The 21,309-nt window shown below is 45.5% G+C and overlaps 1 protein-coding gene across 1 annotated transcript in view; it reads right to left on the reverse strand.

The window, feature by feature from the left end:
• FSTL4 (follistatin like 4) overlaps positions 1–21,309 on the reverse strand; it is a 174,814-nt gene that overhangs the window by 99,368 nt on the left and 54,137 nt on the right. The window contains exons 3-4 of the mRNA XM_067305058.1: positions 13,170–13,360; positions 9,318–9,438 (exon numbers count right to left, since the gene is read on the reverse strand). Coding sequence (XP_067161159.1) covers positions 9,318–9,438; positions 13,170–13,360 — 312 coding nt within the window. The remainder of the gene's footprint in view (positions 1–9,317; positions 9,439–13,169; positions 13,361–21,309) is intronic.

A 21,309-nucleotide genomic window follows, 5' to 3' on the forward strand; every position in this document is an offset into this window, starting at 1 on the left:
TTACTTTTTTTTCCTATAGGCTAGCACCTTTTTTACTCTTTTTGGAAGTATTATTGCAGAACCAATCTTTGAGCTCAGCTTATTCAGCTCCCTACTGCTACCTTTCCAGTTTGTATCTCGACATCCTGAATTTGTCAAGGAGATTTTCTCCTGTGAAGAACATGAAATGAAAACATCTCAGCTGTGGCTCCACATAAATCCTATCACTTGCTCTGGGAACAGGCACCGCACTTGGCAACCTTCTGATGGCTGCTCTGGAGTTTTGATTAAAAAAATTAGCCCTATAGCTCTATAGCAGTATGCAGTATCAATAGAGTAGGTGTTAAATGAGCTAAGAACTGGCTGACCAGCAGATCTCAAACGTTAGTTCTCGTAGGGGAACAACCACACGTGGTTGTTTCTAGTGGGGTTTTGGGGGGGGGGAGAGAGATCCTAAGCCCAAATCTGTTCAACAATTCTACTCGTGATCTGGAAGAAATACAAAAATCAAACATAAATAAATAGGAAAATACAGAAGGGGCATTTTTGGCCTTAAAAGTTAGGAATCTCTGAAACTAGCAGAGGCGAAGATTGAGAGCACGTACATGGAAGAGCAACCCAAAGCATCTCTGAGATGCCTGAAATGGCAGACAGGGAACATATGCAACAGACTGTCTTAGACGAAGGCAGATTTCAACAGACTAATACTGCTCGAGCAACTACTGACTGGGAAAAACAAAGTAGAGCAGACGCCAAACAAAAGGAAAATGGTAGCAAAGATGCTCCAGTCTGTATATAGTTAAATGAGACATGGGAAGATCCTCTCCAATATGCTACCATCTTCTGCCTTTGAGTATGTAAAATCTTATGTGTTATAATTATGATTTCCTCCATTTTTAGTGAAAAGAAACATTTTTGCTTCATGACTTGCTTTGTATGCTTCCCAAATTCCTTAGAAAAACAGGTATTTACGGGAGGGAGAACAACTTACAAGCCTGAAAGGTTGGGTCTGATTCTTAGAAAACTCTGCTTTTGAAAGAACAAAATGAAGCCACAGGAGATCCTCCAATTCTCTATTTACAGCTAACTGAAAATGCAAATTATAATTTTTAGACCTCTACCTACATGATCTGCAGGTGCACATTTATGGCTAGGACAGCCAGTCAGTCACTGTAGGACCTCACCAATATTTGTATTTCCTCTTCACTGATGTAATTTTGTGCCTGCACGTAACTAAAAATACTATTATTTGTGCATGCCAAATTGCTTCAGTGAACATAGCTGGTATGGATCAAATAATTTTTTGAGAAATGGTATTTGGCTGGTTTTATGCGCCAGTGAGTCACTCATAAGTACTTATAAATATTTAGATAGTCTATTCTTGCGAGAGTGTGTTTAGACATTTGATACGGTTTGTACTACATCACCTCTGAAGCACTTGCTCTGCTCCACATTGGAAATTCTTACATTTAAAACAGAGATTAACAAATCAATGCACCCTGAAGAGCATTTTAAAATCACCAGTACATTGTATTCTAGTGAGTTTTCTTTGCAATTTGTAGACAATAGATTTCCAATAACAACTTGTAATTAGTTCATTGTGTCTCATTCAAACGTTATATATTAAGCCCATTGACATTTTCCAGATGGTATCTTTTGAAATGAGAGGTATTTGAAAAACTGCTACAGTTTGGCAATTCACATTCGGGTGCACTGGTACCAGTGGGCAATGGATACGCCTGCGTACACGGAAACAGCAAAGCCAGCATCAGAAACTCTCCCTGCCTTCCCATGAAAAAAATCTAGACAGCAATTTTTTTTTTAAATCAAAAAGCATAAAGTTACAATCATTTTAACCATGTCTTCATTTCCCATTAATCATGTCAAAATATTATTTCAGGGGACTCTCTTAATTCAAATCGTAATGCCATAATGTATAAACTAAGCAGACGACTGAACAGCAAACCTGGCTGGATGGATTAATCTCTGATCTCAGCATAGAAACATTCCCCTTTTTGGCCTAAGGGAAACACGCTGCTCTTTCCACTGGTAAACATGTATCTACGTGCAACTTAGTTTTTCTTGCTCTGAGCATTCTTAATTTTTTCCTCTGGAACCATATTTTAGCTTTTGAAGCATTTTTGCTTGGATTAAATTTGTCTTTCTTGTTACAAGTTAATTCTCATTTTTTCCTCTGAGAAAATGCCTTTTACTTTGTGCAAAACACAGCAAAACAATGGAGAACATGCAACTTGCAGTAGCAACCCCCTTCTCCTAGAGCTCCTACAGCTGTTCTGTGGAGGTGCGGCAGTCCGGGACACCACGCTGGCACCCAGCGATGCATTTTTGACTTGCAGCTCAGAACTGAAGAAGTTCACAACGAGGGCAGCTTTAAAAAGAGAGGGGAAAAAAAGCACTTTCTTTGCGGAAGTGTTTGTTTGATATTAGGAGGAGGAAAACAAGAATGAAAATCAAAGCAAGAAAGTTTTCCGCATCCAAAAATTACCACCCTGCTCAAGTGGAGCAAAGGTGTGCTCACTTAGATGTCCATGACGGAGGTCTCCTAGCACTCAAAAATTAAATTTCTGGGTGCGGCAGGGTCATTCCTAGTGCTGAAGTTCGGCATTTTAGGCTCCATCTGTGGGCAAGGCAAAGAGCGAGGTGTTTCTGAAAATGACCTAAAAAGCCAAACAGCATTGAGCAAGGAGGTCTCAGGAGCTAACCAGCAGCATCGCTGACCGTGGGCCCGTGCCTGGACTCCAGCCCCACCGGCAGCAGATGTTGGGCTCTGTGCAAAGAGCCTCAGCGCAGAGTCGACTGCTGTCGAGGGGAATTTTCTTCCTAAGGGACCTTTCTGAGGTCGAGCAAGCCAGACACGACAGCCCAGGGTGAGGTGGGATCACTGGCCTGGGCACCTAGAAGATGGGACAACCACATCAACGTGTCTTTCCATATCTCCACGTTACTGAACGGTGGTGTCCACCTGCAAGACGGCACTGCCGCAGCTGTCCTCACTGAGCCCAAATTTCAGCTTTTTGCTTGGTTTTTAGTTTTTAGCTTTGTTTTTGCTACAAGATTGTGCTATTAAATGCATTATTCCAGCCACCTGAAGGAAGCTCGCTCCTCTCCCCGGGTCGTTCCCACCACCCTCCAACGTTGCCTCAAGCCGCAGGAGGCGGCTGCTGCTCCCCTGCTTGCCGGGGCGTGCTTGAAGCTTAGATATCGCGTAGCTCACGGGAGAAACCAATCAATGGCGGTGAGCTGATGAATTATTTCCAACTTTGTACCACTCTCTGCAGCAACATGAAAGGAAATCGCGCACCGAGGAGGCTGCAGCTGAGGAGGCAGAGCAGGGTGCAGGGGCTGTCAATATTTTAGCACTACGATTTGATCGTGCAGGTAGCTGTTGCTACAATAATAATAATGTTTAAGAGGAGAACACCTCACTCGGAACATTTTTATCCTACAACGTAGTTGTCCAATATAATTAATCAGGCTTGACCAACCCAGCTGAAAGACAGGAGTAACAAGTATCCAAACCTACGTTGCCATACCGATGGGGAAAACAGATTTGTAAAACACTTGAGTAAACACTTAATCTAAAAATGTAATTTCCAGATGCAATTTTACGCTGGAACACCTGGTTTTCCAGGTGTATGAGGAATACTCATATTACAACCACACATTTCCAAGTATGTGCATTCATTTTCATCACACGCAATCTATTTGTAACCTCCCTTAGGATGGGATTTCTGTCAGGAACAGCAACGCTTTTGAATGCTTCCTTTCCGACTCCTACACCCTCTCCCCCTTGACCCAACAACTTCTGTTTAGGTTTTGTTCCCTCCTATTCAAAGTGGACCTTTGCTTTTCATGGGCAAGCACGAATCTTAACGCTTCCGTGATAATTAGAAAGTTCCGTCCTGAAGTAGTTTCCAGAAAATCAAAACCATACACCCTGCAGAAATAAATCTGGTTTATACTCAGCGCTTCTAACGAGCCTCGGGAGACTGCCTGGAGCGGGGGAAGGAGAGGGTCGCTCCCCCGCACGGCGCAGGTCCGCTGCCTGCCTGGGGATACGGCGGGAGCAGATTTGGGGAGCACGGCTCTAAGTCCGCCACTCATGGACGCGGCTCTGCAGGCGCAGTACCTGTGCCCAGCCCCGGCTCCCAGAAACCTGCCCCGGCTCCTTCCCTTTTCCCAACACAAAGCGCCCGAGCTGCAGGGACCGAAAGGCCGCAGGATGCTCTGCTCCTCCGGCTGATGTCCAGCGTGTCCCCGACCCTCCTGCTGCAAACACACATATGCCCGACCTCCAAAAAGAGTTAGCGGTGCCGTAAGGAAACCATTCATTGAACCAGAGCTGCTCTCCAGCCTTTTGTGGGATTAAGCCCCTTTCCACACCTCGCCGAGAGAGACGCTATTAGCAGCTGTGCTGCCTGCAAGCCCTGCAGAACGCGAGACATCCAAAAAACCGATCACATTTTATTTATACGGATGTGCTTCCAGAGGGGTAAGCATCCTATTTATCCAGTAATTCTCACAGGCTAGTTTCAGGGTCATTTTCTTCTCTCTCTATACCTTTTAAAACAAATAGAGCACCAATCTCTTATATAAATATATTGCTTATATGGATGCATAGGAATTCTCAACTACTGAACAGGTTTAGCATAAAGGGCCCAAGCCAGTTGTATCGTTCTTGGTTGCAGCTCAGAATGGGAACGCATTTTCCCAATTTTCTTTCACATTTAAGAACATTTTCCAGAAGCACTGGGACGAAGCCCTATGAGTGATCTTAATGCCTTCAGCGGGAGCGGGGTATTTACTGGGCACGGGACGGGATCTGCACAGGTACGGGAAGGACCTGGCGAGGCCACCCGACAGCCCGAGCACACCCGGCTAACCGAAGCGCTGCAGACCGTCACCCCGTGGTCCCTTCAGCATGGCTCAGTCTCCATCATGCGCTTTAGATACGTATTAAGGACAGGGGGAAAAAAATATAATCAGAACCAAAACAAAATCAGGAATGAACACAAACGCTTTGAAGAGTGTAACAGTATTATATTATAACGGCAAGTATGAAAAAGGTGAAGAGTGAGAAAAGCGTGAGAGCATTTGTTACTTGTCACTCCCTTCACCGGCCTTTTTCAGTCCCCAACAGGTATTTTCCAGAGACGCTGTAACAGCAGACTGCTGCTGTTTGCTCCTTCCAAACCACGCTCATGTTCTTGACGCCCATCGATACCTCTGCCCCAGAGGAACAGGCAGTTTCCGTCTATCACGTTCTCTCTTTGCATGTAACACACACGCACGAATGGTTGGACATAAGATTTCAAACAGGATCAATCAAGGTTGCAACTGAAAAAATAAAGTATTTTTCTTTTAAACCATCCTTGTGGGTTTTCTAGCCCAGCTACAACATCAAAGATCTCAATACGTCACTGCAGAGCCCCCAGAAGCAGCACGACCCAGCAGGCTTCCCGGGAGCCCCGAGCGCGCTGCTGGCCCATGCCGGGCACAGGGGCAGCCCGCGAGCCGGCACCGCTCTGCAACTCGGAAATTATCTCCTGCCGGAATTTCCAGCCTGACCTAGCGATATACTGCCGATCTTTTGCACGACCTCCGTCAAAAAGCTTTCTAAACCCAGTGTGACCTACTGCAAAGAAGCTGCTGCAGGACAGCAAAGATGCTTGCGAGAGGCCTTCTTTACGCTTGCTAAAATATAATGAAATGCAAAGGCAAGCTGTCAGAAGTGAATGTTGGGTGGGAATGGGCTCTAATTGGCAACGAGATGGAATTTAAGGGGATTTTGTCTTTGGGTTAATAACCTCTTATTAGCTAAACAATGTTGACAAGATAAAGCCATTTTGATGGCATGCATGTTTTCCCTCTCTTTGACATATTTGTATTACAAATTGACCTGTCCACATTGATGATAATATAGATGTAGAAGATTACACTGATTTTTTTTTTTCAGCCAGACTTTCACATCTGCCAGCCTGCTACTTGCCCATTAGCGAAGACAAAAGGAAAGCCAAAAGTGACATGCCTAATTGTAATGACCTCCAGTCAGACATGCTTCCAGAAGTTATATCCAAAAATCACTCATCTGAGCATATTTAAAGTAGTACTCAGCTGGGTGATGTGCTTGCCAATTTACTACACTATTTCCATGCTGATTAATTAGATGCACGCTCTGCTATAGCTTTTATGACAACTATGCCTTTTATTTATTACTCATTCATTGAATCTTTTGTGACAGTATAAAGAAAAGACAACAGACAAGTATACTCACTAGTACTCTTAATATTTCTGGAATGTGAAAATCTTGAGATCATCACATTAAAAATTAATGTTTTTAAATTATGGTCCTGAGCCTGCTTATCTAATAAAATTTACTAATGAGAAATTAGAAGACACCTATAATTTGTTCCTTCCAGAGCTGCCAGGAGAACATTTGAACCGTCTCATATGTTATTTATGTATGATTAAGATGAATTAAAAAAGTAATATTTAATCCTGTTCTAATAGATATTTCTAGACATCCACACACACGCAAACTCCTAAAAGTTGAATCATTAGGATTCAGGGACAAAAGGTCTTTCAGAAAAGCAGGAGAAAGATTGCACACTGGAGAGGGTAAGCAGGAGTGCCACTATTTCTCCCAAAATCTCGGACCGAGCATTAACATCTGTATGCAAATAATTAGCATGATTAGAAATGATCATTTAAAGTAGCAGCTGTTACCTTGTAATGCTGAAACCAAGTTTCAGAAAGGGCAAGAGACTGTATTCTTCTCATCCATGCAGTTTCCAATCATTTACAACTGATCAGCATGGACGGGGATCAAAAATACCCTTCAACCCTCTGTGCGTCTTGGAGAGAGAAGGAGGGTCAAGAGAAAGCAAGAGAGAGACACACACAAACTGAGAGCAAGAGACAATTTTGTGGCTCTGTTCATTACGGAAAGGCCAGGAGACTCTTTAAAATGAAATGTACCTTCTAGAGCAGCAAAGGAAAGACAAATTGGAAAGCTCTTCGCATTATCAAGGTCATCCTCAAGCCGTTCGTAGACTGCAACGCTGTGCAGAAGCATGGGGCACCGGAACAGATGTAACATCGTTTTTGAGAGGATAAATTAGATTGAGACTTTCTGATGCCGCTGAATCCCGGTAATTAGATTCCTCAGCTTGCTGAGCCATCCTCGCGGGCCTCCCGCCAGCACTCACGTGGGAGGCACTTGGGGCAATTTCGAGCAACCAAAGGATCACCTTAATGGGCCACAAATATGAAAAATGCGCTGGATGTTATGCCTTTAAATTACTGTTGCTAGCCAAATTCTGGCTCATAATGAAGTACACAGTTCAGAAACACGGACTGCAAAAGCAAACTGCACACTCACGGCAACTGTTTGGAGAAGAAACATTTTTACATGTTTTTCTTAGATTGTATAATAAAGTAAAGGTAAAAGATGCACTTTCACCAAGAACTAAACTTCGCCTACAGAGACTGCAAAGTTTCTAAAGTCGTAAGCAATAAATTTTGATTTTAAAAGTTGATGACCCATTAACTGCTCATAATAAAAGCAGGGATTCTGGGAAAACTGAAATGGAGAAGTAAGTCTAATTTTCATCTGCAGATGGAGAACGATTTTTTTTTTGTATATAAAATTCTGGTAGACACTCATTGTTATGCTTTGGTTTCTGTTAAAATATTTTTGCACTTTATCGATTACTGTCTCTGTTCATTGCCTATTTAAAATTCAGTGGACCAAACACTCATGCAAATGACTCGTGGAATTTAGCTTGGAGTTGCTGTGACTTTGAGAACCCATTGAACCAAATATGCTCCCAAGTAACTGCATGTCAAGCCTTTATATAGCCGGGTTAATTCGCTTTACGGCCTTCTTAATGTATGAGGTTTTATGTTTTACTGTATATCTGCTAGTTTGAGTCTGCTGTGTTGAATTAAATGCATATGTGGTTCAAACAGGTCCAAGGTGACAGCTGGGGCTAATTTTAAAGCAGTTTAAATATTATTATCCCAAGAGTTTTTTTTTCTTTTTTATGGAAAGCTGGAAGCAAAGAAAACAGGAACCACCCTCTTTAGAAAAGAGGAGATTCAGTAAAAATAGAGGCTCTGCGTTTCCAGTCCAGCTTGCCAGGTAACACCGAGGATGAACGTGCCACTCGCTGCAGGGCAGGGGCCGGCTCGCCCTGGCCCTCTCGGCACACTGAGCTGGGCTCCCCAAGCGGGATGGGAGCGGGCGGCTCCGTTTAGCGTGTCTGTGCTGCACTCATACGTCACAGTTGCGTGGTTTATAATATTAAATCAAGGGACAGAATCCCCTTACTGAAATTACTTTATCTTTAAAATGCCATATGCAGAGAGTTGAGAAGGTGGCTCACGATGTAACTGGTTTGGTACTGGTCACGTGCCGGCCTGGAGCAGTTCAACGGCTGAATCCGGCCTCTGTTTAACGACAATTAACAACGCCTGGGATAAACCACGTGCACGTACGCTGTAGCTCACTAACCTGATTGTTACAAAAAATAACATTTTCTGTCTTTCTTACTTTTTTAGTATCTCAAAGGGCTTTGCAGGCACCAATAAAATCTTGTCCCATCCATGTGAAGGGGACAGCGTGTCCCTTTTCCAGGGAAGTACTTCAATGGAGGCTTAACTTCAAGCATGAACATAATATTATGAAAATAAATGGAATAACCAAAATACTTCATTGTCACACTGTTTAAGTAGCTCGGTGATCTAGGGATACTTGCAAATGGTGCTGAGACATGCATCGAGATCACACAGTAATTTACTTACTAACATGGAAACGAAATGCAGAAAACGTGATTCCTAGGCACAATATTCAGTAAAATACCTCCCTCGCACCAAACTAACTCACATTGCCACAGCACATTTGGACAGGTTTCAAGGAAAGAAAGAAAGAAGAAAAAGGCTTTCCCACACATATTCTGTTCCTCAGGATTACTTAGAAACCATATACTTAGGTCTACAGACCTGGCCACAATACCAACATCCTTCCAGTGCCATCGACAAGAAGCCTCCAGCAAGAACCACAGCAGAAACCAGAACAAAACAATTAGTCCTGCACGCTTTTAGCGACCTCCTAGTTCATGCTCAGTCCTTTGGAGCACAGTAAGCTTTAGAAACAAGCCCTTTCATACTAATTTTCATGGTACAAAATGCAAAAAGGGATTATCTTTGCTGATCGTGTCTTGGAAGACAACACTGCCATTACAGATGTTCACGCACATTAGTCCCTGGCCCACCCTCTGTCAACAGCAAGGACATGGAAGAGCATCATGACTCACGGAAGGCTGTGTAGAGCTCTTGCAGGGTTAAGTAGCCATCGTTGTTGTAATCATCGAATCGGAGAAGGTCTTCTAGCGTACAATCCAATAAATCCTCCTCTAGATCCTCCTTCTTCATTACCTGGGGCCAAGAGAGCATGTAATGTTACACGTAAAGCTAAGCTACAGATTCCGGTCCTTGTGCCCCCAGCAAATTTTTCATTAAACAACCTTTGGATAAAATACACAAAGAGAAGTAGAGACAAGGGCTCAAACCCAGCCCTCTCCTCTTTTTGCCGAAGGCAATTCCTCCATCTCTGGGCAAGGTTATGCTTCCCCTTCCTTCTTACAGACCGGCACAGTTTCAAGGGATGTGTACAAGGTGGCATGAGCCCGTGCCCTGGGCACTGAGCACACCGTTCCCACATGGAAGAGGAGCTCACTGCCCTCAGCCCATGGGGCTACCCCGGCACGCTCAGCAAATGCTCCAGCCCGGGCTCTTGCGTTCAGACCTCTCAGGAAGGAAGAGAAGAAAAGAGAGGGAGGAGAAGGGTTGGGCAGACTTTTCTTGAGGATCAGGGACAGCATTACCTGGATTTCCTTCCTCCAGATACATCCTGTGACATTGCAGAGGGGGTTGAGACCCACCGTTTCTTAGAGGACAGGAATAGCTTGGGCTCCAATACCATAAAAAGAGCTAACTATCCAAACCTGAATACTCAACCAGGAGAAGAGAAGATTTTTTTTCTCTCTCCTCTCTAGGAAGGGATGCAATCGCATCCTCTGCCTTTAGGACTAGAATGGGCAAGAGCCGACGCTGCATTCAACACTAATGTGTTTTTCAGCATCTCACAGTGTTTCTTATATATTCTAAACATTTCACAATTTCTACCAGAGAGAAATTGAAGAAGCTTTAGATGTCATACATCCAAGTTAGCCAAAAGCCCAAATTGGACCCAAGCATAATTAAAATGACAGGTTCTCTAAATTTATTTCAGAGCAAAGAAAACTGTTGAAATATTGCATCTGCAAAGCAGGAAGGCTTTCTGCTGTAGTCCAAAGATGCTTTTATTTGCTATTCCAGCCTTGGCCCATTATATTAAAGCAATTTAAAGTAATAATGCTAAAAAAATGACCCTTCACCTAGCGAGTAAAAATGTTCAATAAAAGTGAGATCAACCATAACTTCCAAGATCAATCTTCTAAAGATGGAAATTTCCCTTTGTCTACTTTTGTACTGAAAATTGATTAACTTTTCATAAGACTGACAAGTTTTTACTAGTCCTTTTGATTTAATGTCAGAGAAAAAAAAACCTTTAGCTGCAACATACTCGGCAGATTTATGAATCTGACTTTAAAATGCATTAAAGTTTTAAATGGAAATAACATTCCAATTACTACAATTGTTAATAGCCTTGTATACCCACGGCTGCAAAACTGCTTGGATATTTCACCCTGCTGTGTCCAGAAGGAAACCGTTCAACAGGGCATTTGGGGAGCAAGGGGACATAGCAGGCTGCCGTCCTCTCCGGAGGGGCTCCGCTTCCAGCTTTTCCCTTGGGAGAAATCCCTCTGCACTGAGCCTCCGCTTCAGGCGTAAAGACCATCATTCAAACCCTAAAAATGACTTTGGTTTTCCTGCAGCTGCGCACGTTACCTGTCTCGGGTTTTTCTTTGCAGACAAGATTGTGGTGCTCCAGAGACTATTTTTCTTTTAAATAAAACAAAGGAAATGCACAGCAACAGCTCATCTGGTGGCCAGAGAGAATGAGATCACAGTATCTCCCACTGCACCACATTCATTTTATTTTCCTCTACCGGTGGGCAATAAAACGCCTGTCTTTGGAGGAATGTGAAGTTGCACAGAGCTTCAAATTAAAAGAGCCAACACAAATCAATCACAAATCTACCTAACAAGCCAAGAAAATCTGTTGAGACTATAACATGGAAAATTAAAAATCTCTTATTAGCTAATAAATCTCTTAAAAACGGGGGGAATAAACTGGTCGTGTAATAGCACATGAAAATCACCTTGGTGCAAGAACTAAAAAGAAGAAATGCAGCACAGACATGCCGTTGGTTCAGCGCGAGAGCCCCCAGCTGCCGCCCGCGCGCAAGCTCTGCGGGGGCTCACGGGGCAACTGCCACGGGGGCACCTTCAAACTGCTGCACCCGCGAGTGGGGGATTAAAAATATACATGGCTTGTCTGTATTTAGCATTAACTGGCACGATGACGTCTTTGGAGAGGTGGTTACATTGCCAACGTCGTGACGCCGGCGAAAGCTTTTGTGCGCACACCGCGGGCGCTCCCGCAACGCTCGCCAGCTCGGGCTGCGCTAACCCGCGTGCAGGGCTGCAGGGAAGCTGCGGAGCAAGGGCGAGACGACCGTTGCCTCCAGGCTGCTTTTTTGGAGCTGCTGACCGAGTCTCCCGAAGAGCCGAGCGAGGAGGGAGCTGGAGGTTCAGTGTTTTTTAATGCTGTTTTTGCTGATCCGGTTTGTTCAACGATCTGGAGCAAGCTCCAGCGGGGCGAAAACCTTCACCAGCCAAGGACTTTGGGCTGCATGGAGAGCAGGAGCCTGCTGGAGCAGTTTTAGTAACACAAGGAGAACAGGAGAATTAAAAAAAATAGAGTAGGCAAGGTCTACGCTTGCTCTTGTGAGAGAGATCTGGGCAGCAGGCACCCCGGCAAACGAAGCCCGCAGCGACTTTGCTGCAGGCCTGAAGGCACTGAACTCTCGTCCTTTAAAATGCAGGGCGTTCTTGCCTCCTAATGATAATGGTGCGCAGGCTGCCAAACCTTTATTTCCACGCGAGCTGAGTTTTAATATCCTGATGGAATAAGCTTCATGTAAAAAGGGTAAAAAATTGGAGAGGAGAACAGACACTTAGATGTCACCATGCAAAAGCTGGCTCTGAATTCAGATAAAAGTGTTTTCTTACATCTACCATGTCTTCATATAATCATCGAATTTAGATGAAGTATTGTATATATTCATAGCTGTGAGATCTGAGAGAATTTGCGCTGACACTCTGCATTGTGCAAAAAGGCTCTCACGTCATGTCAACAGTGTTGGGATTAAAATTCAGAGCAAAGCGTCCTGCTCGGCAGCGAGCGCCGGGGAGGGAGCAGGAAGCTTGCTTGTGTCCTCCCTGCTCCCAGCTTCCATTATCCAGCGCAACGGCAAGCACAACCGGGCACTTCTGAAGAGCGCTTGGAAAAGAGCAAGTTCGGCAGGCAGAGTGACCGGTTCACGTGCCTGCGCTGCGTATTGGGTTAACTCTACCCATTAGATGAACCGAAACAGCACAGCAGGCCCATAATTAGAAATAGCAGTTTTCTCAGGCTCTGCACCTTTTCTAATGTTATTAGGTTCAGCTAATCAACATTTCAGTATCTGCATGGGGATCCTTGGAGAACAAGCCTGTTAAAATATTTTAATTTTACTGTCATGTTAACGTATGGTAATACAAGGTCCAAAAGGCAGGAAAGAAGAGGTACGAGGCTTCTTCCTAACTTACATACATCTAAATATCCAGACTAATTCTACACCAGCCAGCTAACTGGAAGCACTTCAGAAGAGGACTGTTAGTAGTGAGGATTATCATCTGTTTTTCAGGGGCAAGGACGGCGCTGGAAAAACGGCGTGCTGTTTGTTTGCAAAGGAGCTTCAAATGTTCGAGACAACACCGTCTCCCCAGAGATGGGGAAAGAGACTCACGCTGCAGCCGATTTTCTTCCTTCACCTGCTGGACAGACAGTTACAAACGACCATTCTCACAAGAATTCTGCTGTGCTATATTCGATTTACACTTTGAATGAAAAATGCAATCCACTTCATAATTCAATTTTCATTGAGCAATAAACCCACCTGAGCCAGTTCAGAGCTGCTGAGATGCCCATCACTGTTTATATCCAAGTGCTTAAACATGTCTTCGACTAAGGAGCGCTTCTGGGATGCTCTGTCCTCCGCAGGGCTCCTCGGAGGGCTCTGACGATGAGCCTGAAGGTCTAGGAGGATGCTCTTAAGCCGGCTGTAGTCTGCCGTTGTGCACGCGTCACCTAAAAGATAAGGCTGCATTACTGGACCACGCACATTTGCCTTGATCCTTCTAAAAGACTGAACTTCTAATGAGAAAAATTAGGCACAATCAAAGACAGGCTGTCTGTCCGCACAGTACCACTCACAGGCTATACTTTAAGAAATCCTCTAGTCATTACCTTTTGTAAGAGCTGACATTTTTTCTAAATCCTACTGTCAAGGAAGCTCTTGAGCATGTTACCTTCCAGATTACAGAGCTTTGGTTACAGACTTCCACACTCAGCTTCATAATCCCCACCCACGTTAAATTTGCTCTACGTTTTTATAAAGATAAAATAAATTTGTCCGTCCTATGATTATAAAGTAAAAATAAATCCTGAGAAGTTGATGGTTAGAAAGCTCTGCAACCATAAACAAATGGCACTTGTGAGTCCTGTACCATGCAAAATGCAGGACTGACTCATGAGTGAAAACCCGGAGGATCTGGGGCCAATGAGGCATGAAACCCCCAGGGACACTAAATGTTTTATCTCACTCTCTTTGCATTACAGAAAGAGGAATCCTTAAATGCAGCGCACTGGCCACCGATGGAGCGAGCAACCTGCAGAGCCTGCAGGCAGCTGGGGTGCAATGCTGCTAACCGTGCGCATCACCCTACCTGGGAGCGAGGTAGGAAGGGGCTGCCTTAACCCCTAACATGCAAAAAAATCTTACTATCAGCAAAAAGCCCTCAAGCCACTCATTCTGCAGTGACACCAGCCTGCCTGAAGGCACCAGCCCAAACATTTCCTGAGCTTGCAACTTCTGACCGAGCATGCTAAGCATACCGAAGTCAGTTCTTCAGTGATGCTTCCCTGGGGAACCCCCTGTTCTGCTTTAAGAGTATCCTCTTACAGAAGAAATACGTCCACAATGACCGACTGGTATAAAAGTTGATGTCCTTTTCTGCTCAACTGCTGTCCAGCAGAGCTTAGCAGAAAATGATGCAGGGCAACTCGATTTGGTGCAAAGCTGCTTGTTTTGGTGTAAACCACTGAGCAGTGCTTTGCACTAACCTGGCCGACCTTGCACTGGAGCGGATTCTGGAGCCAGCCGCCCCGCACACTGTGCAGGCAACCGCCGTCACCGGCTGGCAGGACTGACCTAGCCAACTACTCCTGCCGGGCACAAAAGAGGACATGCCAGAATGGTGGTTTTAACACAATCTTGTATTTTAAGTCCCAACACTGAGCCAGCTGGATTAAATTGGAGGGGACTGGTCTCACCTCAGTATAAGGGACAATGCTCCTGTAGATTACCTGAAGACTGCAAACATTATTCCTCTGAAAGTAAGAGAAGACCCTGGCATACTGACAACCAGTTTCCCTGTCCTTTTATTGCTGAGCTGCATCATTTTTCATCCTCTGGTCCCACTCCAACTGAAATGCAATTAAAATTCCAGGTGGGAGGCAGTTCTCTGACAGCAAACCCATCTACCTTTGAGCTTTTCGTTCACCCTTCACATTTTGTGCTCATAACTTCAAAAGCACCATGACTTCAGAAGGTGAGAGAAGACACACAGGCCACTCCTGCCCTCGCTCTTCAGGTCAGTGTCCTGCTGTTACAGGAGCAATAACCACAAGAAAAGGCTTATTTTCTGCCCCGAACTTAGACCCTCATAGATGTGAGAGCTTCTCACTGCTCAGGGACACAGACATCACTTTGGAGCCAGTTAGCCAGTGACAAGAGAAGCAGCTGTCGAGAAGTGCAAAACTTTTCCTCCTCTCTAAACAATCTCCAAAAGGAAGTCTTGGTCCCACTCTCCTTTAGTCTGGGAATGTGGGCTCAGTCTCATCTTACAGAAAAACTGAGCTACTCAGTTGCTATTTCTTGCCTTGTGTATCTATATTCCTGTATTTTTTCCAGCATTGGGTCATCTGATTGCCATTCTGAGGGTGGTACAGAAAAATCTCTTTCTTTCCATCACGTGCTTATTTAAGACAAAAACATTGCTGTACCGAGAGCAATCAAGCAATTTTGCAATCCTGCTGTAAACGGGGCTTTGGCCACTGCAATAATGGAGTTTCTCTTCAGTAAAACCTTAATCCCAGAGAAGAATCTAAGGCTAATGAAGAAAGGGAAATGAATTAATTTGCTTCCACCTCTCTTGTTGCTTTGTGGTTTTTATTTGCGAGTGCAAGGCCTGCTATCAGCAGTCCACGTGGTGCCATCAGGGTGGGCTGACCCACTGGCAGCATCCTCTACATGGAGGACGTCACGTCGCACCTCGGTCTGCGCGCGCACATCGCGGTCACCACTGCTGGGGGCTGCAGTCACCGGATTTGCTCAACCCTGACAACTCCCATTAGGCCCTTTCTATTTCTCATGTCTTCCTCCTATCTGCTTTTGCCAGTAGCATACACCAAAGCAGCTCTTCTTTACTGTTTTCAGACCTTTTGTCTTCTGCAGTTAGATCTTTTTCTAGATGCTCGTACCTGCTGCCTGGGGTAATGCTTTCCAGCTGAACAGCCTTACTCCCTTGCTAGCCTTTTGACTCACCTTGATCCTAATCCTCTTCCTGCCCACAAAAGTCAGCACTGGGAGAAGATCAAAGTACTTCTGAAGTCCCTTCATCTGCCCTAACATCTCCTCTTCTCACTGTATTAAGCTTATATAGATAACCTCTCTTGGCTAACTGCAGTTCCTGGTATCAGTGTGATACCATGCACCTGCTTAAAGAATTACTTGGATGTAATATGGTTCCTCAAATGCTTCAGCCAAAAACAAGCATAACTACATGTTTAAATAGAAGTTTAATATGAATTGTGCGTTAATGCAACGGCACGAGTCAGGTTTGAAACGAGTGAGAAGCCTGTGACGATGTGTACAGCTCAGATTTGCTTGGAGCATTTTTTTGTCTGGTGAAATAGAAGCAGTATCTGCAAGGAATTGCTGTCTAAATACAGACATCGTATCTCACATCCTGAACATCTGGGGTCCAGCTCGTGATGGTCTTGTGGCAGCAGCAAGGCCGATGCTCAAAGAGAGAGAAATCAAGGAAAACACGGAAAGACGGAGCTGGGGACCACCTCCAGCAGCAATTCCCAGTGGTTTTGTAAATCCTGCTACAGACTCACTCAGGCAACCCTTTTTTATGGATTTCCACTGCTGCTCTGTCGGGTGTCAAGGGTGAACTACCCAACGGAGCCCCGTCCTGAATGCAGGATGGTGCCATTGCACCCCACACATGGCAAGGAAAACCAGCAATGCAACAATTACACCTGCTCTTTAAAAAGTAAGCCCAGTTTCACGTTTTGCTAACACATGCCACAGTCAGAAGGCTGCCATGCTCCGCCTCTGCTAGAAGCTCTGAGAAATCTGTCACTTTTCTCTGACGAGAACGACACTGCAGCTCTGCTGGAGGTGACTACCCCGGCGGCAGCCCTGCCTCTCACCAGGGCGAAGGCGACAGCCTCAACAGGTCTCATGCCTTGGAAAAATTTCCCTGGCATCTGTGACATTTGAGGTTCGCAGTGATGCAAAAGCAGTCGTTTTAAAACCAAGCATTGTATTTTCACTAAACCAGCAGTTCATAACATGCAAAGGAAAGAGTAAAACCAATAACTTTCTATCCTAGGGGTACGGGATTAATAATTTGTGTTTGTTTGTTTGGCTAACTGAAAGATTGACAGGAAAATGCATTTTGTACGGACTAAAACTATACATATATATGTGTGTGTCTCTCTATATATGCATAATTTATATACTGAATCTCACTGTAGTGAAAAACCAGGGGGAAAAAACATTGCAGGTCAAAGGTAATAGTCTGTTTGACCTGAAACTATGACATTATAATTGGCCTTGGCCAAAGCATTAATTCCAAAACCCTCTGTGCTTGGGGTGTTTGATTCATGCTTCGCAGCCTGGATCTAATGCTGTTTTAAAGGCAATGTCTATGGCACTCCGGTGAGCACATGCGGATGCGGCTCACTGGAGGTGCCCCACGCAAGACTCCTCCACACCTCCTCTTCTCCAAGAGCGGAAGATAGGCATTTAGACAACTTGAATCTTTTGGGAAGCCAGTGCCAAGGACAGCGAGGCTCTCCCATTGCGAAAATCCTTCCCTTCCTTTACCAGGCATTATTCTTTCATCTTGTAACCTGGTTATCTTCCCTGCCGAGACTGCTAACAGCCCTTCTTTGGAGTTGGTTGTAGAGGTCTTGCTAAGGACAGCTCTGCACTTGCTCTCCTTCTCTTGCCCCCCCATCTCCTGCTGTCAATGACACTTGTAATCTTCTTATTTTGTGCCTGGAATCCACCAGCTTTATCTCCTAAATACTCTCCCTTTAGGTTTCTGGCAGCAGTGCTGCCTCTTGTATGTTTGCTGTTCTTCCAGGTATTATAACCACAGCTGTTAAACAAAAAGAATCACAGAAAAATCATCTCTATGCCCTCTCACTTATTCCCATTCTTGTCTCCGCTTTGCTAAGTGCCTCCAGCAGTTTCCTTTACAACCTGAACTCATCATTAGCAGTTTATCTCATCTCAGGCTGCTCTCCTCGGCAGGGCTTGTTAGTAGATGTCTCTCGGCTGGGTTTCCTTGTTAGCACTTCCTGGGGACCTGGATTCTTCTCACAATTGCAACCCAGCGCTGACACACCAGACAGACACATTTTACATTTCCAGAGGTCTCCTTTCGGAGGTTGCTCTCCTGGCCGGCACAACGGGAGGTGGATGCTACTGCTTTCCTAAGCGCGGTTTCGCAGGAATCCTCCCTTCTGTGTTTAAAAACCCTCGAAACGCCACTGTGAGCACCTCTCGCGCTGCTTCCAGCTGCACACCTTTCCATACAGCCTATGGAGATGCTCACCACACCATTTCCCATCCTAGCTGGGGAAGTGGGACGCAGAGAGCCAAAGGCACAGAGATTTGGGACAAGCTGAAGACAGCTCTGATGTCTTCCACGTCCTAAACTACTACCACACGCGCTTGATCATCCTTCCCCACTACCCTTTCTGAGGGCTGGTCAGAAAAAAAGCCGCAGAGATGCTCTGCATCTCGTGGTTGGGCCGTGCCGATCCACGGGAGTTAGGGAGCAGGGGTGGCTCGGGGACTGCTGCCCGTAAGCCCCCGGCCTGGGTCCCCCTTCCTCAGCCATGAGTGGGTGTCTGGGCGGCCGGGGCTGCCAGGGATGTGCCTTGAGGATGAGGAACACAAGCAATGTCACTGTTTGCTGCTCTCACTCACGTTCAGCCTGATCTAAATTCTTATTAAGTCCTCTCCTCATAAATGCTACTTATCACCAACCTGAACTATAAACACCCTAACTACTGACGGCAGGCAAATCCTGAACTCCGGGGGAGCAGTGCTATAATGCGCACCAGATAAATAAGTAATTAAGTGTAGTGTTTTTAAGAGCATCAATTTTAATTTGCTTTTAAAACTGACCACTGTAAAAGCTGCTCCTGAATTAAACACCTTCAGGCTTCGGGGAGACTTGAATTTATCTCCGAACGTTGCAACTCCAGACTCTTGCACTACTGAGCTGCAAGACACATGCCTTACGCACGCCCCTCTGCAGCCGGTGCCTCGCCTCCGGTCCCGACCGGCATTCACGGCGGGAGGCGAGCAAAGCAGGCTGCTCGCGGCGGGCACGAGCCACAGCCAGCCAGCGAAGGCCAGGGAAAGCTCACGGAGACGGCAGGGCATCCAGGCAGCAGGCGGGATGTGCAGCACACCGTCAACCGGCAGCCGCCGAAAGCAGAACACGGTCTCTGCAAAGCTCTAGTAGTAATTGCTATAAATGATCGTTGGTTTTAAGCCAGACATGTGCGAGATATCCCGATTAAGCAGCTCCTGATTCGATGAAGGGAAGGGAATTAGCTCTGGGGAAGGGAAGGTTATTAGCTCTAGCATCACAGAAAACGAGAGAAGAGGAGAAAACAGAAAAAATTCCACTTTCTTGAGTGTGCCTAAAAGGAGGGTAGATCAGGACACCTGGCAAGTATCAAACAGCTTTTGCTGGAGGAGCAATGGTTCAGCTCTTCCCCCCCCCAGACATGGCGCACAGCTTCTGCAATTCTCCCTCCCTCTCACCCTTTCCCCCCTCTTTTTCCCCCAAAGTCCTACATGGGATCAGAACCAGCTTGGGCTCCTTTTTCTCCACGTTAAACCCTAACCCCGTGTGGGCTGGAGGAGCCAAGGTTTCCTGTCTCCCTGCCTGTGCCAGCTTGGTTCTTGTCTCCATCCCCCATTTCTGGCACGTCCAACCTTGATTCATTTCCCCCTTGCATTAGGATATTATCTTTTACCATGATCCCACACGATTTATTCTGCAGGACTCCTGGTCCATCAGGCAGAAGAACAGAATTAAGGGCACACTGTCAGCATTTGACATCAAAACTAAATGACTGATCTTCTAATGCAAGGGTTATGTCAACTTTAAAAACACCACATAATACTAATGCCCATGGGTTCCAGCTTGGGTGTGCACATACACACTTTAAAATTTTTAAAAAAGGCCCCTTTCCCCACTTCAAGAGGTTTTTGAAGAGCACCTCTATCACTTCTGTTGATGGCCACTCTACTTTCTGAAAACAGCTATAAGTCGATAGCAATGCTTTGTACAACAAACACAAGCCTTCCCCAGGAAAAGCTGGGGTTTTCCCCTGCGGTCAGATGCTGGGGCAGAGCGATGCCGTTGTCACCACCGTGCTGCTGGAGGTCACCCTGCGTCCCTCCCGCGAGCTTCACCTCCGACTTGGGAGACCCTACAAAACTTGCTGGCGACTTTCAAACAAACCTCGCCCCAGGTGCAGCTCCCTCCTGTGCACTTTGGATACAACGTCAATGTATTTGCCAAGCTTAAAAGACAGGGATTTCTGGCAATTTTTTAATACAAACAAGCCCTTAAACCCCAGAAGTGGTCTGAAAAGGCTCCTCAACGTCCCCCCAGTAAAGAAAGATCCCAAGTATTAAAGTCTGGTCGCTAAAGTGTGGCAAGTACCAACTGTCACGTTTACACGCTCCGTTCGCTCAGAGCCAGCCTGCTCCTTGCTGTTTTGCAGCAGCTACGTAATTCATTCTGTTTAGCACTTCTGCATGCTTTGACAGATAAAATATTGATCAGCCTGCCAAGAAACACAGAGTGCCACTCTATTTTCATGTCAGAACTTGGTAATGAACTACATTCATCAAGACCATCCTCTCTGTGAAAGGTCAGCGGTGAATGTGGCTAAATTGTGATGACAGATCATTAATCCAGTTCCCTCAATAATTGCCCTCTTTGAAAATTTTACTCCTGGTTTCTGTGAATTGCAGCGGACTTTTACAGCGGGACTCCTGACCAATCCTCAATCCTCCTTTGAGCCAAGGCAGATAACAGAAAAACAGCAAGTCCGGGGATTAAGTGTCTTTCAGAGCAATGCAAGTTAAAATACAAAAATAAATTAAAAAAAAAAGGAAAACCCAAGGGAGGAAATGGAAAGCCTTCTTTGATGGATAAACTAATCTTGCTGTAAAATGCTATTCCGCAACGTGCCTTACAATGCAATGATTACTAGAAATGCCAGTACTTTTTTAAATATCAAAAATGATCTGGTAACACCTATAGAGCAGCAATCTCGGATTCCCTGGAGCATAGCTAAGCCGACGGCAGGTAGGAACCTAAACACGTACAGGAGCCTTCAGAGGGTTTGAGTCCCACAGGTCATCTTTGACCACAGCTAGAGGGGCTCCGCTAAGGGCAGTTGGTACCGGCAGGTCTTTGTAAGACCAGCGATAACAGCGGTGTGTTTGATAGCAACCGGACTAAGTACAAAAGGACGTGGCTGCCCACACAGGAGGACAGTCCGTGACTCAAACTTCTTCTGAACCATGGAAGCCCCCGCAGTTCTGGAGAGCATCTCCCAAAGCCGCGGGGCGGCTCTCCTGCCGTCTGAACTGGCGTCCTCGCTCCTGCCCGAGCAGCAGCGTGTGCCGTCCCCGAGCT

This window comes from Apteryx mantelli, chromosome 14 (genome assembly GCF_036417845.1).
Source record: "Apteryx mantelli isolate bAptMan1 chromosome 14, bAptMan1.hap1, whole genome shotgun sequence".
NCBI lineage: Eukaryota > Metazoa > Chordata > Aves > Apterygiformes > Apterygidae > Apteryx > Apteryx mantelli.